General features: G+C 38.9%; 1 protein-coding gene across 1 annotated transcript in view; it reads left to right on the forward strand.

Annotated features, from left to right (window-relative positions):
* The first annotated feature begins 4613 nt into the window (after nucleotides 1-4613).
* Nucleotides 4614-18591, forward strand: part of BEND2 (BEN domain containing 2) — a 71865-nt gene continuing 57887 nt past the window's right edge. The window contains exons 1-3 of the mRNA XM_006835683.1: nucleotides 4614-4626; nucleotides 5228-5377; nucleotides 12393-12520. Of these exons, the coding sequence (XP_006835746.1) occupies nucleotides 4614-4626; nucleotides 5228-5377; nucleotides 12393-12520 (291 nt within the window). The remainder of the gene's footprint in view (nucleotides 4627-5227; nucleotides 5378-12392; nucleotides 12521-18591) is intronic.

The following is an 18591-nucleotide window of genomic DNA, read 5'->3' on the forward strand; positions in this document are numbered from 1 at the left end:
TAAGGTCAGCAGTTCGAAACTACCAGCCGCTCCGCGGGAGAAAGATGAGGCTTTCAACTCCCGTAAAGATTTACACCCTCGGAAACCCTGTACAGGGTCGCTATGGGTCGGAACCGACTCGACGGCACTTAACAACAACAACAACATTTTTACAAGACGGGGTGTAGAATTATTAGAACAGATATAACAGGGTCACTATGAGTCAGAATTGACTCGACGGCACTTAACAACAGTGTTGAGCCACAGGTAGAATGATAGGGGATATGAGAGTAAGTCAAAAAGTACTGCTACAAGGGTTCCAGTTCAAACATGCACTGGTGTATTCCAAACAAGATATGTTTAAATATGTCTCTGCAACCAGTGGATGGCTGCAGACAAGTTCTCTCAGTTATACACTTGTTTTAGTTTGTTAAGCCTTCTAAAAAAGACCCATTCAAAAATAGTGACTTCAGAGGGGATCTGCTGGGCCAATTCAATTTAAGGCAGAAAGGTCAGCTTAGTAAGTATGTCGGCTGTTTTTCTGGATTCCAAAAGGGTAATTTTCACAGATTTTCTTAAAGGACACAGGAAAATCATGGGGGCTTACTGGGAAGAAGTTTTAACAGAATGGAAAACTGCATTGGTGAGAAAAAGGCCAGGGAAGTTGCACCTAGGAATTTTCCACCCCATTATGATAATATAGTTGTTCATTCTGCAAGGGTGGCAAGGGCTGTCCCATGAAAATTTTGTTGGGAAACCTCACTCTATCCACCCTATAACGCTGATCTCGCCCCTTCAAACTTCTTTTTGTTCCCCCAAATCACAGAAAATGTAAAAGGAACATGAGTTGAGTTCCTTGAGGTTGCCAAAATTGCTGTTTTGAAGTGGTGTGAACTGAAGAGTGTAGAATTCTTTGGGGAAAGGTTAAAGAGATGGAAATTAAGCTTTCAGGAGTGTATAGACTTAGATGGATGACCTATCCATAAAAAATAACTTTAAAAATGTATATATTTTCATAGCAATACTTTTGGACTTACCCTCTTTTTTGCTCATATATGAGGGAGGCAGATTGTTATTATTGTTAAGTGCTGTAGATTAGGGTGCTCTAACTGCCACTAATTTTCAAGTTTTGTGTAATTGGATTAAACTCTGTAAACTTCAGTTTTCTCATCTTTAAAATGGTACAATAATACTGACTTCTTCTGGGTCTGAGGATTAAATAAGGTCATAGGTAATATTTTATGGAGGAACGAAGTGCAAGGCTGTTTAGAAAATTCTTAGAGCAGTGTAGCTGAATGACCGGGTAATGGAAAGATTCAGAGGCCATTATAAGGAGCTCTGGTAACGTAGTGGTTTAGATAGTAGCAAGTCAGACTGCTAACCTCAAGGTCAGTAGTTCGAAAGTACCAGCTGTACTGTAGAACAAAGATGAGGCTTTCTGCTTCCCTAAAGATTTGCAGCCTAGGAAGCCCTATACAGAGTCGCTATGAGTCAGAAGTGACTCCATGACACACAACCACAGAGTTCAGTGACTCTGTAGGATAAGCATTGGATTGAAAATCACAAGGTCAGCAGTCCAAGCCCACCAGCAGCCCAGCAGGAGAAAGATGAGGCTTTCTGCTCCCACAAAGATTTATAGACTCTGAAGCTCTATATAGGGTCACTATGAGTTGGAATCGACTTGAGGCATTTATTAACAACAACAACATTAGGGAGATGGAGTCTTGGTGTGGTGCTCTAGGATAAGTACTGGACTGTGAACTGCAAGATCGTTGGTTCAGACCCACCAGCCTCTCCTTGGAAATCCTAAAGCTTTAAATATTTATGGGAGTAGAAAGCCTGGTAGTATCCTGCGGATTGGCTGGCGGGCTCGAACCGCAGAACTTGTGGTTCGCAGTCCAACGCTTATCGTTAACAATTAGGGGGTATTTTCAAAAGCCGGTTTCTTTCCCATTTGTTCTCAAAGCTGGCAATGAACTTGACTATGTTGGTGGTGGTGGTGTGCCGTGGAGTCGGATTTCCGAGGCTGTAAATCTTTATGGGAGCAGAAAGCCTCATCTTTCTCCCGCCGAACAGCTGGTATTTAAGGTTAGCAGCCCAACTTGCTACTATCTAAACCATCTAAACCACTACACTACCAGAGGTCCTTGAACCTAAGTATACCATCCTGGAAAACATGAGCTCAACTGTCTGACATTATAGACTTTTGTATTATTTTTAACGACACGCTCTGTGTGGTGAGCATTTTGGGATGGGCGGAATGGTACTGTAGGCTACGAGTTTACAGTTTTTAAAAAGTCTCTTTAAATATACCCAAACCCACTGCCATTGAGTCGATTCTGACTCACAGCTACCCTATACACTGCTTCCCAGATTGAAAATCTTTAAGCGAGCAGACAACCTCATCTTTCTCCAGATGTTTAGAGAGAAAATAGGGGCGTCCTCGTGCTTCATCTGACGTCGACCCTGCGTGCCAGTGGAGCTGTGCGCGTGCTGCACGAGTCTGCGCAGGCGCAAAGTCTTGGATTAACCAGATATTTTTGCGCAGCAGCCTTTCAGCGCCTCATTCGTTAGTTGTCGTCGTCGAGCCTAGTATCCGATTCTTAGCGGGCAGAGGCTGATACCGCGAGTCAGGCTTCACCATGTCTAATGTGAACAACGGTAAGGGTTCTCCTTAGACTTGGGCAGCATTTTGGCAGGGTTTGTACTGCCCCGTCTTAGACGGCTGTGAGGCGTCCACGGGATGGCGGGATAGTAGCGTGTGGGAACCCAGCTTCTGATCAGGCCTTGCTTCTGGTGTGGGGCGCCCCCAGGGTGGCGGGGATCCCAGGCTGAGCGGGTTCCCCTTAGACTTGGGCCGGGTTTTGGCAGGGTTTGTACTGCCCCGTCTTGGACGGCTGTGCGCGGAATGGCGGGATAGTGGCGCGTGGGAACCGGGCGTCTGACCAGGCCTGGCTTCTGGTGTGGGGCGCCCCCAGGGTGGCGGGGGACCCAGGCTGAGCGGCCCGGGAACTGTTTTCGAGCTCCAGTCCTTGGAACCGTCTAAGCCGGCGATGCTCAAGGTGGCGCTGATGCGGATTGGGATGCGTTGAGGGCGAGTGCGTCGGGTGGGTCGGAGCTGACTGGTCATGCCGCCGGGTTGTGTGGTTGTACAGGCTTCCCGGGGGTGAGGCGAGGAGGCCGGTGCTCCATGGGTGCTTTAGGAAGGAAGGTCGGTGCTGGGCGACGATGGGAGAGAATGTTGAAGAAATGTCCTGCCATCTAGCAACTTCTCGTCTCTAAAGTTTGAAATGTACAGAGGTTTTTAACAGTTCTGCCAGGAGATTAAAAATGTTCAGTATATTAACAGTTCTCTCTTTTTAAAAAAATTTTAAAACATGATTTTGATAGAGACAAGCACCAAATGTGAAACTGTTAGCTAAGCCGTACCTGGTATGTTGATGGCAAATGAATGCTTTGCGACTTGGGTGCAGAAAATTAGAATATTAAAACAAATAAAATTTGTCTTTAAAAAATTGATTATAAAATATAAGTATATCTAAAGGAATTAACTGGTGTTTTAGAAATGTACGTTGTCCATAGCGACCCTGTACAGGGTTTCCTAGGGTGTAAATCTTTACAGGAGTAGAAAAGCCTCATCTTTCTCCCGTGGAGCGGTTTTGAACCTCTGACTTCAAGGTTTGCAGCCCAGACTTCAAGGTTTGCAGCCCAACTCGTAACCACTACGCTACCAGAGCTTTACTGAGTTCTAATGTGAAAAATCTTTTGATGTGCAGAAACTTGTCTTAAAAGTAAAATTCCATTTCCTTTGTTGTTTTTCTCTGATTAGAAAGCTTTAGCTTTATTGTAGAGAACCTAACAAATACATTGAAGTGTAATTTAGAAAATAATTTTACCATTAAGGTAACCATTGATGTGTTTTCTTCCCCTCTCAGAATTAAGATTATACTTGTTTTTCTGCTTTGAATAACTCCCTCCTTTAGAGTTATTTCACAAGATTTTCTTGTATAAGTAAATGTGTGTTGAGAAGTTACTTCATATTGATTATATAGCATTCCACTTTATGGAAATACCATAATTTATTTAACCAATCATCTTTTGCTTGGCTAATTAGGTGTTTTTAAGGTATTTCCCACCCCCCTCCCTTTTAGGGCAGACTGGATAAGGAAATGGACCAAAGAGTAGATTTATCAGGCCTGATCTTGGTTCAGCTGTTCTCAGAGCCTGAATTGAAAGCTACATTTTCTGATAGCTCATTTAGAACAATTTTCATACTACTCCATGCTCCCCATGCTAGCCAATTGCTTTATTCCTCTGCTTTGGTCTTTTTGAAACAAATATATTGCATCCCAAATTCTGATGCAGTGTAAACATAATCTTTGAGTTTCTACTGCAAGATTTTTATACCTGTTCTTTTCTTAAGTTATAACAAAATCTATTTAGATACCATATATTTTTCATATTTATTGAATTGTTTGCCAAGTTAATAGTTCACATCTAGTTTCTTTGTGGTAATCTAATTAACGTTCTGTGAAATTCATTTTGAGTCTAATTTGTTTCGTAATAACATTGACTTGCTTGTATTTCTGTATTATCACCATAAAGTTAATACTAGATTTTAGAGAACAGGTGGCATGAGCCAGCCAGGTGAACACATTTCTGAAAAGAAGAAATTTAACAAAACTGTTCTATAAAAGTGGAAGTACTAGAAATAATATATGTGTAGTTGTTAAGTGCCTTTGAGTCAAGTCTGACTCATAGCAACCCGTATAAGGTTTCTGAGGAGCAGCTGGTGAATTTGAACCACCAACTTTGCAGTTCAAACCAACCTTGCGGTCCAGTGCATTATCCCACAGCGCTAGACTTCTTAGGTGTGTATGCATGTGTGTATACATATTTGCACACCAACATGCAGATATATAAGTGTGTGTGTTTCTGTATGTATGTATATCTTAAAGCTTCATACTAAACAGTTGATTGCTTAGCTAACTTGTAATGATTTGTTGTTGTTAAGTGCTGTCGAATCAGTTCCAACTCATAGTGACCCTTAGAGCATTTCTAAGGAGTGGTTAGTGTGTTTGAACCACTGACTTTGCTGTTAGCAGTATTGTACAGCACCACACCAGGATTAATACAAAAATTTGCATGTAAAATACATTAAAAAATTCATAACATTATAAAGTAATTTTCACTAGAAATTTTATTTACTGTAGTTTTCTATCTAAACTTTCCCTTTGCTTATTATTAGATTGTGATGTTATAGTCATTGAAGATGATGATGACGATGATGTCGTGGTTATAGAAGATTCAGATACTACAGAAGATTCAGATATTACAGAAGATTCTGAGAGCACAATTTCTGCTGATGATGTAGTGATCATAGAACCACATCCTCAAGGTAGTAGTTAAAGTTATTAGCATCCATTCCTAATGTCTTATGGTAATTTTGTTCAGTTTCTTCCTGTGAAGAATTTTGCCCTCTGGTTCCCATTTCCATGAAATTGCATCAATATTCCTGCAACTTTTGCATTAATTAGTTATTATTGAAGGGCCAGGCTTCATAGTAATAGCTCATTGTTTACTTGTGTGTGTGTTTCCCCTCCATTTACGGTTTATTATGTCTCCTTTTCTCTTTTTGCTCTATGGAGGGTAGCCTCAGAAAACACTGAGAAGAATACATTCTCCATCTGTGAAAAATTACTCATATGAGGTGACTTCAAAAAGTTCATGTAAAAATTCCAGTGTTTATTCATTCTGTTTTTCCATGAACTTTTTGAAGCCTCCTTGTATTTGGCAACTATCAGTGTAGCTGAAGTCCCTGGGTGGTACAAATTGTTAATGTATTTGGCTGCTGAGAGTTCATCCAGAGGTGCCTTGGAAGAAAGGCCTGGATGGATGGATGTCTTAGAAATCAGCCATTGGAAACCCTATGGAATACTGTTTTACTTTGACACTTAAGGGTTGCAGTGAGTCAAGAGTCAATTCCATGGCAAATAGATTTTTAATTTTTTATAATTATAGCTATTTGGTGACAAAGCAAAAGTTAAATGCTAAAAGTGAATTTAGCATTAAACAAGCTTAAATCAAGAGTACAGTGAAGTGGATAGTCCTACAGCCAGAACTGCTGTACCTACTTGCTCTGCCAGTGGTTGCTTCCCAACCACAGTAATGATGGAAATGTGGGACAGTTTGCTTCCTCATTACAGAAAGCCAAGAGGTCTCAACCCCCAGAGCTTTTTCTTTAGGGCAGTTTATTCTTTACTCTCGGCTTGCAGGGTTGGGTTTCTTGTTCTTTAAAACATTGAACTGTTAGATTGGAGGAGCTAAGCTGCAAACCTTTTCTGTAAAGGGCCAGATAGCAAATAATTAGACTTTGCAAGCCACCCAGCCTTTGTCAGAACTACTTAACTCTGCTATTGTAGCATGAAATCACCAAAATATGTATGCAGATGGCTTGGTTGTGTTTCAGTAAAACTTTATGGATACTGAAATTTGAATTTCTCACATCACAAAATATTTTTCTTTTGACTTTCCCTCCCAATGATTTAAAAATATTAAACACAACAACAAAGAACCTCATGTAAAAACTCTTATTCTTTAGCTCTCAGACTGTGTCACCAGCTAAACGGACATACAAAAAAAAGCCAGGTATCCATGTGGATTTAGTTTGTCGGCTACAGTTTACTTATCTTGGATGTAAATGATGTCAAAAAGTCATTTGATACTATTTATTAGTATGTGTTCTGTACTTAAAACTCCATGTAGGGATGTGTGTGTGTGTGTGTGTGTGTGTGTGTGCGCGCACATTTAGTTTCCGGATGACTCTACTAGCTCTTTTTAGTGGGGATGAAGCAGAGAATTTTCAAATATGAGTATCCTTTGGCTCATTGTTTCTGCTTCTAGGAGTTTGTTCCATAAACATACTTGCATAAATGCAGGACTGTTGTGCAGCATTCTATTTATAAGCAAAACTTTAGAAGTAACTTGAGTATCTAAGAATTGGGGACTAGTTAACAATAATTCTTGGCCTATTAGCTTGATAAGAAACTAAGAAGTTGTTAAAATGACTGTGGTATCAGTAAAGGTTATTGTTTTGGGGTGTTGTCAAGTCAATTTTGACTCATAGTCATTTCATTGCCCTATCGGGGTTTCGTGGCTGTAATCTTCATGGCAGCAGATTACCAGGCCTTTCTCCTGCAGTGCAGCTGGGTGGATTTGAATCACCAACCTTCTGATTAGCAGCGGAGTACTTAACCATTACACTACCAAAGCTCCTTATCTGAAGACTAATATGAGGGGGCTTCAAAAATTTCATGGGAAAATTTCATTATCTTCTAATTCCATTTTCCATGAACTTTTTGAAGTTAGAGAAAAAAGGTTGTGCAACAGTATAGTCTTATCCCTTTAATCTATGTAATTGAAAAACTCAGAATAGGAAGTTTCAGAAAAAGTGGGAATGATCCTCGCTGTAAAGATTTGTTCCCTCTTTTGAGCTACTGAATCCATGGGTGTAGGTCAAGTTCATCAGATTGTATCAGATTACTCTTTTTTTCCTCTTCTTTCTTCTTCTGGTTGAGCTCTGATCATCCAGTCATTGAAGCCAGGTCAAGTGGCTATTATCTGCAAGTATGGGTGTTCTTGTGCATATGCGCTCTCTTCTTATCAGCTGGATGCTTCACTCTCCACTCTAGTCCTTTGTGGCTATGTCACTGACTCTGTGCCCAAGAGTCCCCAGGTCTTGCCACACTGCTGACCAACCAGGTCTCCACCGGGTTCACAGGATTCTATTGAATGTTGTAAGGCTTATCTTGCAGCTTTATTGCTGTTTTTCCCTCACTTCCCCTTATCGGTGACAAACGTGGTCACAAATCAGAGCGTGTATTCCCATTGAGTCTTAGTCTTGGAAGGGGGTTTACACTGAGGGTACCCAACCACTTGCCTTGATGTCTCTTGGGCAAGGAACTTACCTGGGTTTTGGTGTTTTATAGAGTGTGATTGTAGCTTGACCATAATGCAGCAGTTGCTGACTCTTCTTGGGTAATATAGGGAGGGAGAGAGTCCACCAAAGGTAGAAGGGGGAGCTGATATGGCGCTGAATGTTAAGCACTGGACCACAAGGCAGGTTTGAACCTCAAGGTCAGTGGTTCAAACTCACCAGCCGCTCCTCAGAAATCCTCTACAGGGTTGCAATGAGTCAGAACTGACTTGGCAGCAATTTCACAATGACAGTAACAGTCTTACCGAAGGACTGGGTGTAGAAGCAGTTTCAGAAATCACAAAAATTATTAATAAATTTGATTAAGTGAAAATAAAACACTCCCCCTCCTTATCTTAAAAACATCAGACTTTAAAAATCACAACAAGTAAGGAAAATATTTTCTGAATGTACACATTTTCAAGAATATACCGATTCAAATAAGAAAATGAGCAATAGAAACAATAAATAATCAATTCATGGAATAATAAATTGTAATGGATAGAAAACATCTGAAAAAGGTTCAACTACATTAATGGTGAGAGAGATGCAAATTAAAATGAGTACAAATTTTAAACCGTCATCTATCAGATTTTAGTATTTTTGATGATAATGGAGAAAAACCATTGCTTGTTCTCTAGGAATGTAAGCAAATACACCTTTTTTGGGCATCTTTACAGCACATATTAGGAGCCCCCAAAATGTTCTTGGACCCAGTAATTCTGTTGTTGTTGTAGATAGGTGTTGTCAAATTGGTTGCAACTCATAGGGGCCCTGTGCATAACGGAACAAAACACTGCCTGGACCTGCGCCATATCCTCACAGTTGTTACGCTTGAGCCTGTTGCTACGGCCACTATGCCAATCCAGCTCCTTGGGCTCTTTCTGTTTTTAGTTGACCGTCGTTTACCAAGCCTCATGTCCTTCTCCAGGGACTGGTCACTCCTGAAAATATGTTCGAAGTATGAGAGACGGAGCATTCTGATTGTACTTTTCCAAATACAGATTGGTTGTTCTTCTGGCAGACCATGGTCCTTTTAATATTCTCCTCCAACATCATAACTCAAATGCATCAATTCTGTGCTCTTCCTTATCCATTGTCCAACTTTCACATGCATATGAAGTTATTGAAAATACCATGGCTTGGGTCAGGTACACTCTTAAACTGACATCTTTACTCTTCAATACTTTACGGGTTTCTGATAGCAGCTGGTGGGTTTGAACTGCCAACCTTGCAGTTACCAGTCTAGTGCTTTAAAGAGGTCTAGGAATACCCCTTTTTTCAATGTTATCCGTAGCTTGTCTTGTTCCACACAGTTGAAAGCTTTTGTATAGTCAGTAAACACCTTCCTGGTGTTCTCTGCCTTTAGCCAATTTTCTAATTATAAGGAATTCTAATTATAAAGGAATTATTCAGAGATGTACAGGGATATTTTTACATTTGAGGGAACACTGAATGGTTTAAAATTAGGAAAGGTGTGCATCAGGGCTATATTCTTTTTACCATACTTATTCAACCTGTATGCTGAGCAAATAATCCGTGAAGCTGAATTATATCTGAGAAACTGGATTATATGAAGAAAAAAGTGGCATCAAGATTGGAGGAAGACTTATTAACAACTTGCAATATGAAGATGGTACAATCTTGCTTGATGAAAGTGAAGAGGACTTTAAATACTTACTGAGGAAAATCAAAGACCACAGTCTTTACTATGGGTTGCATCTCAATGTAGAGAAACAGAAATCCTCACCACGGGACCAATAAACAACATCCATATAAATGGAGAAAAGCTTGAAATTGTCAAAGACTTCATTTTGCTCAAGTCAACCATCAACACTCGTGGAAGAAGCAGTCAAGAAATCCAATGATGTATTGCATTAGGCACATCTGCTGCACCAGACCTCTTTAAATTATTGAAGAGCAAAGAGGTCAGTTTGAGGACTAAGGTGCACCTGATCCAAGCCATGATATTTTCAGTAACCATATGCATGTGAAAGTTGGACAGTGAATAAGGAGGACTGTAGAAGAATTGATGGATTTGAGTTCTGGTGGTGGAAGAAACTATTAAAGTATCATGGGCTGCCAAAAGAACAAACAAATCTGTGTTGAAAAAGTACAGCCAGAATGCTTCTTGGAAGCCAGGATGTCCAGACTTCGTCTCTCATATTTTGGACATATTATCAGGAGGGACCAGTTCCTGAAGAAGGATATCATGCTTGGTAAAATAGAGGGTTGGAGAAAAAGAGGAAGACCCCCAATGAGATAAATTGGCACAGTGGCAGTAGCAATGGGCTCAAGCTTAACAATGATTGTGAGGTTGGCGTGGGACCAGGTAGTGTTTTGTTCTTTTATGCATAGGGTCACTATGAGTCAATGCCGACTTGGCACATGATAACAACGTAATATAACAAATAAGTGAAAAATTAGAACCAATATAAATGTCCAAAAATTGAAAATAGGTAACGTGACCTGTGGACATTCATACTATGGAATATAAAGCCACCATTTAAAATTATTTTTTAAATTATCAATGATGTAGAAATTTATTCAGGATATATCAGTATAATTGTATAAAATATATACAGAGTAAGAAAGAAGGAGATACATCAAAAGGCTGTGATATTTTCTCATGAATTGCAAGTGACTTTCTCTTTTATTTAGATTCTGAATTTTTGTATAAGGAGCTAATTTTTAAAGATAAACTTTCAAAGAAGTATATCATATACAGAATATGTGCAAATCATACATGTACAACTTAAGTAATTTTCAAAGTAGTGCACATATATAACAGGTACCCATAGCAAGAAATAGAAAGTTACAAGCTCCCCAGCATGTGCTGCCATACCACCTTACAATTGCCCTTTTCCAAGGTAACCACTATTTTGATTTCTCGTCCCATGTCTTACTTTTGCCTGTTTTTGAAGTTTATATAAATTGTTTCATACTGTGTATTTTTTTTGTGTCTGACTGCTTTTGTTCAAACTTGAGAATCATCCTGGTATGTTGTTGTTGTTAAGTACCATCGAGTTAGTTCCGACCCATAGAGACCCTGTTTCTAAGGAGTGGCCCGTGAGCTTGAACTGCTGACCTGGCAGTTCAGAGCGACTTTGCAGTCAGGCGCATTAACCCACAGTGCCATACCAGACTCATCCTTGTATGTAGCAATAGTTTATTTTCAAATCTGTGTATTATTCCTATGTAGGAATGCACAATTTTATTATTCACGGATTTTATTAGTTTTATAATTACAAAGTAATAAACAGTTCAAAAGATAAAAAATTTGGTTGAAGTTATGGCTCAAATGGAAAGTATTTTGTAACCTGAAAATTTTATACAATATTAGTCTGAATTTATCTTCTTTCTCTCCTTTTGTTTCTTTCTCTCTTTGGGGCTCTTGATAATGAATATCTCTTGTAGATTGAGATGGCTAATAGAAAAAGGAATAATATTTGCATCACATAATTTTACCTCTCATTACTACTCTGGTTCAGGGGCGATAAAATGAATTCATTCTTTCATTTGTGGACCCCTTTCCCTACCTCTAATGTAAGTGTTCAAACCTCTTAATTCAAGATAAAGTCTGATAGCGTTGCAGTCAATGTCTTTTTCTTGTTCCATAGTTTTCTAATATAAATAACTTTGAACCATAACTGAACCTACACAACTCTAGATATTTTGGCATATATTTCATTATTTTGGCTTATGATAAGATTTGACAAGTTAAGCAATCATATTAGAGCTGGAATGGACCATAGAGATAATCCCGGCCACTTTTCACCTAGCAGGTGGAAGAAGTGGTGTCTTAAGTGTTATGTCTAGTCCATGTAGGTGGTAGGGGCCAAATCCAGTATGGACTCCTGTGTCTCTTTGGGGTTTTTTCCTCACGTGCTCTGCCTCCATAGGTTAAAAAAAAAAAAGTCTTTCTGATATCCTTTCCAAAATCAGTAAGCAATTATGCTCTTTTGTTCATTTCTTTCCATCTTTTATACTATAGAATTTAAGTTGTTAAGCATTCATTACATTTTGAATTATGTTTGCTTTTGCTTCATATTTTTAGTAATGGTCAAGGTAGCCCTTCAATTTTTAAAGACTTATTCTAAATCACTAATGGAAGAATTTTTATTTACTCTTTCTTTAAAATTCAACCACCTCCAGTTCAATTTGAGGTGGCATTCTGAGAGCATGGCTATATTAAGATTAAGATCAAGGAACTTTGGTGTTACAGTGGTTAAGTGCTCAACTGCTAAAAAGAGGGTCGGTGGTTCAGACCCACCAGTTATTATGTGGGAGAAAGCTGTGGCAGTCTACTTCCTTAAAGCTTTACAGACTTGGAAACTGGGCCAGTTCTCCTCTGCCCTATGAGGTCACTATGAGTTCAATGTGAACTGACAGCATTATGTGGTAATGTGTAGTAACTTTTATATATGTTGCTCTTTAGGTAACCTAGAAGCATCACAAAGGAACTATAGACCAAATTTGAAAAGAAATCGCCCCAACTCAGAGGAAGTGGAGCTTAGCCCATTGCACAAAAGGACACGATCATCTGATCCAAGACAAAACTATATGGTTTGTAAATTATAGTGAAAATCCTTATTCTGCAATACATTTTTTTAAACTGAGTGAATTTTATACTATGAAATGTATAGATTTTAAGTATACAGTTCATGAGTTTTGACAAATTTTGTGTGTCCACATCCCTTTAAGATAAAAATATTTCCACCACTCCAGAAAGTTCCCTCATGCCTCTTCTCAGTAATCCCTCATCCTACTTCACCCTGGGGATTTACCATTTTGATGTTTTTCCATCCTAGATTAGCTTTGCTTCTTCTTAATACAACTATAGTCATGTGGCATATACTCTTGTTTCCAATTTATTTTCCTTAGAATAATGTTTTGGAGACCCATCTGGTTGTTGTTGTTGTTAAATGCTCTTGTTACTGGTATCAATATTTGATTCCCATTATTTGTTGTTGCTGTTGTTCTTAGGTGCTGTCAAGTTGGTGTTGAAACACTGACTGGTCCTGTGCCATCCTTACAATTATCGTTATGTTTGAGACAATTGTTGCTGCCACTGTGTCAGACTATCTCACTTGGGGTCTTCTTCTTTATCGTTGACCCTCCACTTTACCAAGCATACTGTCCTTCTCCAGAGACTGGTCCCGCCTGACAACATATCCAAAGTACAAGAGATAAGTCTCACCATTCTTTCTTCTAAGGAGCATTCTAGTGTACTTCAGAGATAGATTTGTTTGTTCTTCTGGCAGTCCATGGTACTTTCAATATTCTTCTCCAACACCATATTCAAGTGAATCGATTTTTCTATGGCCATGCTCATTTATTGTCCAACTTTCACATGCAATGGAACATACTGTGGCTTGGGGCAGGTACTCCTTAGTCCCCAGACTGACATATTTGCTCTTCAATACTTAAAATGTGTTATTTTGCAGCAGAGTGCCTAATGCAATGTGTCGTTTGATTTCTTGACTGCTGCTCCCATTATTTGCTAATAAATATTCCATTGTATAGAAGATCAAAGCCAACAGCCTTCAGTATCAGTTGTACCTCAATGTAAAGAAAACAAAAATCCTTACAGCTGGACCAATAAGTAGCATTATGATAAGTGGAGAAAACATTGAAGTTGTCAAAGACTTCATTTTGCTTGGATCCATCATCAATAATTCATGTAAGCACCAGTTAAGAAATCCAATGATGTATTGCATTAGGCAAATCTGATGCATACTTTAAAATTTAAAAGCCTCTTTAAAATGTTCAAGAGCAATAATAACAGTTTGAGGACTAAGGTGCACCTGATTCAAGCCATGGTATTTTAATTTGCCTCATGCATGTGAAAGTTGCACAATGAATACGGAAAATAATAGAAGAATTGATGTATTTGTGTTTTGGTGTTAGTGAAGAATATTGCAAGTACCATGGACTGCCAGAAGAATAAACAAGTCTGTGTTGGAAAAAGTACAGCCAGAATGCTTCATGGAAAGCATGATAGTGAGATTTAGTCTCTCATAATTTGGGCATATTATCAGGAGGGACCAGTCCCTGGAAAAGAACATTATACTTGGTAAAGTGGAGGGTCAGTGAAAAAGAAGAAGACACCCCCCCCCAACAAAATGGATTGGTACAGTGGCAGCAGGAATGGCCTCAAGATTAACAACAATTGTGAGGACCATGCAGGACTGGGCAGTGTTTCCTTGTTTGTGCATAGGATTGCTTTGAGTTGGAACCGACTTGACCGTAGCTAACAACATTCCATTGTATGAGTATCCATACTTGTTTACTCATTTTCCTTTGGGTTATTTTAAGTTTTTGGTTGTTATGAACATGCTTGTGTAAGTCTCTTTGTGAACATATGTTTACATTTAATGTGTCTCAGTACCTAAGAGTGTAAATAGTAGGTCATTTGGTAGATGAAAGTTTATATTGTTGGTAAGTGCTGTCAAGTGGATTTTGATTCATAGCTATTCCATGTTCAATAGAACTGCCCCATAAGGTTTTCTGGGCTTTTTTTTTTTTTTAAGTAGCAGATGATGAGGTCTTTCTCCCACAGAGCTGCTGGGTAGGTTAAAATCACCAGCCTTTCTGTTAGCATCTGAGCACTTAACCATTATGCTGCAAAGTCTGAAGAACTGAAAATCAGTTTTCCAAAGCAGTTGGATTACTTTACATTTCGATCATATTCTGCTATGCTTCTTGATCTCTGAAGTTAGATCATTAAACTGTATTTGGGAGCTTCAAAAAGTTTGTGGAAAATTGAAATAAAAGATAATGGAGTATTTATAGGAACTTTTTGAAGCCCCTTCACATATAATTTAGCTTAACAAACAAAATGTTAATTTACATACATAAGGACATGGGTATTAATGACAACTAAAATAGTATAGAAAGAAGCCCTGGTGGTATTTGGATTAAACATTGAACCAACCACAAGGTCTGCTGTTCAAGCCCAGCAGCTGGTTTGCAAGATAAGATGTGGCTTTCTGTTCCCATAAACGTTCTGAATCTTGGAACCTTTATATAAGGTTGCTATGAATTGAAATTGACGTATGGCCGTGGGTTTTTTGTTTTGTTTTGGTTAAATAATACAGAAGGAGTTCTCATGGTGCAGGGTGTTAACCATTGGACTGCTAATCAGAAGATCAGTGGTTGGAGCCCACCAGCTGCTCTGCAAGAGAACAATGAGGCAGTCTGCTTGCATAAACATGTACAGCCTCAGAAGCCCTTTGGGGCCATTCTACTCTGTCCTATAGGTGAATCAGAATCAACTCAGTAGCAGTGGGTTTTTAAAGCGTATAGTGCTTTCATCTCTTGAGTCGACTCTACGGTACTTTAACAACAACAATCTGTATCATAAGTCCATATTATTTTGACCATCTAGTAAGTTTGTGAAATCGGCCTAATTTAGGTAAGATTTTTATTTTTAAGTGTTAGTGGTTACGAATCGGGCTGCAAACCTCAAGGTCAGCAGTTCGAAACTACCAGCTGTTCCGTGAGAGAAAGATGAGGCTTTCTGCTCCCGTAAAGATTTACTGCCTTGGAAACCCTGTACAAGGGTCGCTATGAATCGGAATCGACTCCACAGCACACAACAACAACAGGGGAAAGTAAGGTACCCGTTATTGTTGTTAAGTGCCACCGTCCAGTCAGTTCCAACTCATAGGGTTTACCGTATAGGGTTTCCAAGGAGCAACTGGTGAGTTTGAACCACTGACCTTGTGATTCAAACCCTTGTGGCCTAATGCTTTATCCCACAGTGTCACACCAGGCATATCTTATTTTCGTTAATCTATCTTCTAAATAACAATCATTATGAAGGTTAAAATATTAAACAATAAAGTTTGTTGAAATTCTTGCTGTAAATTTTCATAATTAACATATTTTTTTCATGTATTTTGAAACAAAGACATAGTTGGCATGTCTATGTTGAAGTTATTTTCATAGTCCATAATTTATTCTAAGATTTATAATGAAATATGAAGAGGCTTAAAAAATTCATGGAAAAATTCCATTATCTTTTAATTCCTTGTTTCCATGAACATTTGAATCCCCCTCATATAATGACTGGAGTCCTGGTGTGGTGCTGTGGGTTAATGCGCCAGACTGCAAAGCTGTTTGAACTGCAAGGTCAGCGGTTGAAGCTCACCACCTGCTCCTCGGAAACCCTATATAGGGTCACTATGGGTCGGAATTGACTCGACGGCATTTAACAACAACAAAAACATATAATGAATGTCTACTATCTGTTTACTTATTTATACTGAGTTACTCAAAAAAAAAAAAAAAAAGGATTCAAGGTGATTCCAAGATTGATATATTTTTATGCAAATGAAGCGTGCATTATAAGTTTTGCGCAACCCCTTCTCTGCTAATTTCCTATTCATTTGCTTGTTTTTAATGTGATTATGTTATATGCAAAAAATACAAATATTTTACTTTGAAAAATTGACTAAGAAAATAGATACTAAAAATTTCCTAGTATGTCCACAGAGTGGCACTGTTGGATTATTTGACAATCAAAAGCTGGATAAATTTGGTTCTTTGTTCATGGCTGGCAATAATTTGTTTTTAAAGCTGTTCTGGTGCCAGATTGCTAGAAGACTATAGTTTTTTGTGTGTTTTTTTTTTTTTTTCCCTGAAGTATCTAAGGAATTAGGCTGGATGGAAAATGATGTCCTTATTGTAGTAGAGTTAATGAAAAGACAATTCTGCAATACCTCTTTTCATGTAATCATAGTATTTTGCAATTGACAAAGATCCTTTGATATCACAAATAGACCTTTAGAGCGTCTCAACAGTGAAACTGAAGTCTTGAACTTTTCTTTCATCTTTCCTTTTGGTTTATTAGTAAATCTTCCTTCGAGAAGAACCTGGTTTTGAAGAAGGTGGGAGTGTCACTAATGAATAAGACTTTGAATGTGTACCTAATATTAATTACTAGTTGTCTTAAATATACAATCTTACCGTCATGAGAAGTGTGATTTAATTTTTTTTTGGTGTTTATATACTGTGGAATTACTGTGAACTCGGGTTCAAGGAAATATTTCTCTCCTGGATGTGTATGCTTTCTTTTAATAGACAATGGGCATTTAGCCATCTTGTTTTCTTTTTTCTTTGCATAATAGGAAATTCAGAGTAATTCTGTACTGTATTTCAGTAACTTTTCTAATTTTTGAAAATTATTTCACATTTCCACAATAGTTACAAAAATATTAGAAAGTTCTTATATTAAAAGTACCATGGGCTGTCAGAAAAACAAATCTGTGTTGGAAGAAGTATAGCTAGCGTGTTCCTTAGAAGCGAGGATGGTGAGATTTCTTTGTCTCTGGTTTTTTGGACATATTATCGGGGATCCGTCCCTGGAGAGGGACATCATGTTTGGTAAACTGGAGGGTCATCAAAAAAGAGGAGGACTCCCAAAGAGATGAACTGGCACAGTGGCAGCAACAATGGTATCCAACATAACAATTGTGAGGATGGCCCAGGACCTGACAGTGTTGAGTTGTGTTGTACATGGGGTCACTATGAGTTGGAACCAACTCTATGGTGTCTAACAACAACCCTTCCCTAAGGAATTCTGTACTCTTTGATTTACAATACATAAAAACAATCGTTTTGGCATCCTCAAGGAACTGAAATGTTCTTTGAGTTTTGGAAGAAAAAGAAGTCTGAAGGAGAAAGTCCATGGGAATTAGATTGCAACCCATGAAGAATGAGCAGATGCTTTATTGTGATTGGGGGGGAAAAAAAAAACACCTCAGTGCAGCTTTCCTGGTCTTTTTCTCACCATTGCAGTTTTCAGTTTCCTTAAAAGTTCTACCTAAGAATCCACTATGATCATCTAGTGTCATTTGAGAAAATCTATCATGATGACCAATTTGGAATCCCCAAGACCAGTAACCATAGCCTTCTGATAATCTGCTTTCTGTCTTGAATTTAACTGGCTTAGCAGAACCCCTTGGAAGCCACTGTTTTGATTGGACTTTTTCTTGAAGGCACCGTAAGGAGACTAAGACAAGTATATCACTGAGAGAGCTTGTCTACAGAATCTACTGATCACAGAAACATGTTCAAACATGTTTTGTTTGGAATAAACCCATGTGTGTATGAACTGGAACCCTACTAGCAAACATTTTTTACTTACCCTCATATTATGATACAAGGATAAAATATTTTGACATAAAATTACTTATATGATATCATTGTATTGAGAATAAACTGCTTAAAGGAACATGTGGCTTCTGGGGGAAGGATGTGCAGTCTTAGAGGGAGAAGGGCTCAGATTTTGTGTAATACTATCCATGGCGCGAGGGCTTCTATCATGGAGGGCGGCGGTTAAATGATGTGCGACAACTGCACAGACCTGGTGGAGGTGTTAAATGAAACCCAGACCACGGAGCTGAGGGGTGAGAGGTGTCTGGAGACCAGGTCGAAGGGGAGACGCTAGCTAGCGGGAAGAGACTGCAGGGGCAGGCCAGGATGTCCTACTTACCCTGGACGCGAGAGCGCCTTCCTAGCCTAACCTTTGGATCCTGGCTTAGAGGCGGGGTCAACCAACTTAGAGACCCACAAGCCCAGCCCATAGCGTCTCACTACAAACCAGTCGCCCCTGCTGCGCTTCTGCCTCT

Source organism: Chrysochloris asiatica, unplaced genomic scaffold, assembly GCF_000296735.1.
Source record: "Chrysochloris asiatica unplaced genomic scaffold, ChrAsi1.0 scaffold00018, whole genome shotgun sequence".
In the NCBI taxonomy this organism is placed as follows: Eukaryota; Metazoa; Chordata; class Mammalia; order Afrosoricida; family Chrysochloridae; genus Chrysochloris; species Chrysochloris asiatica.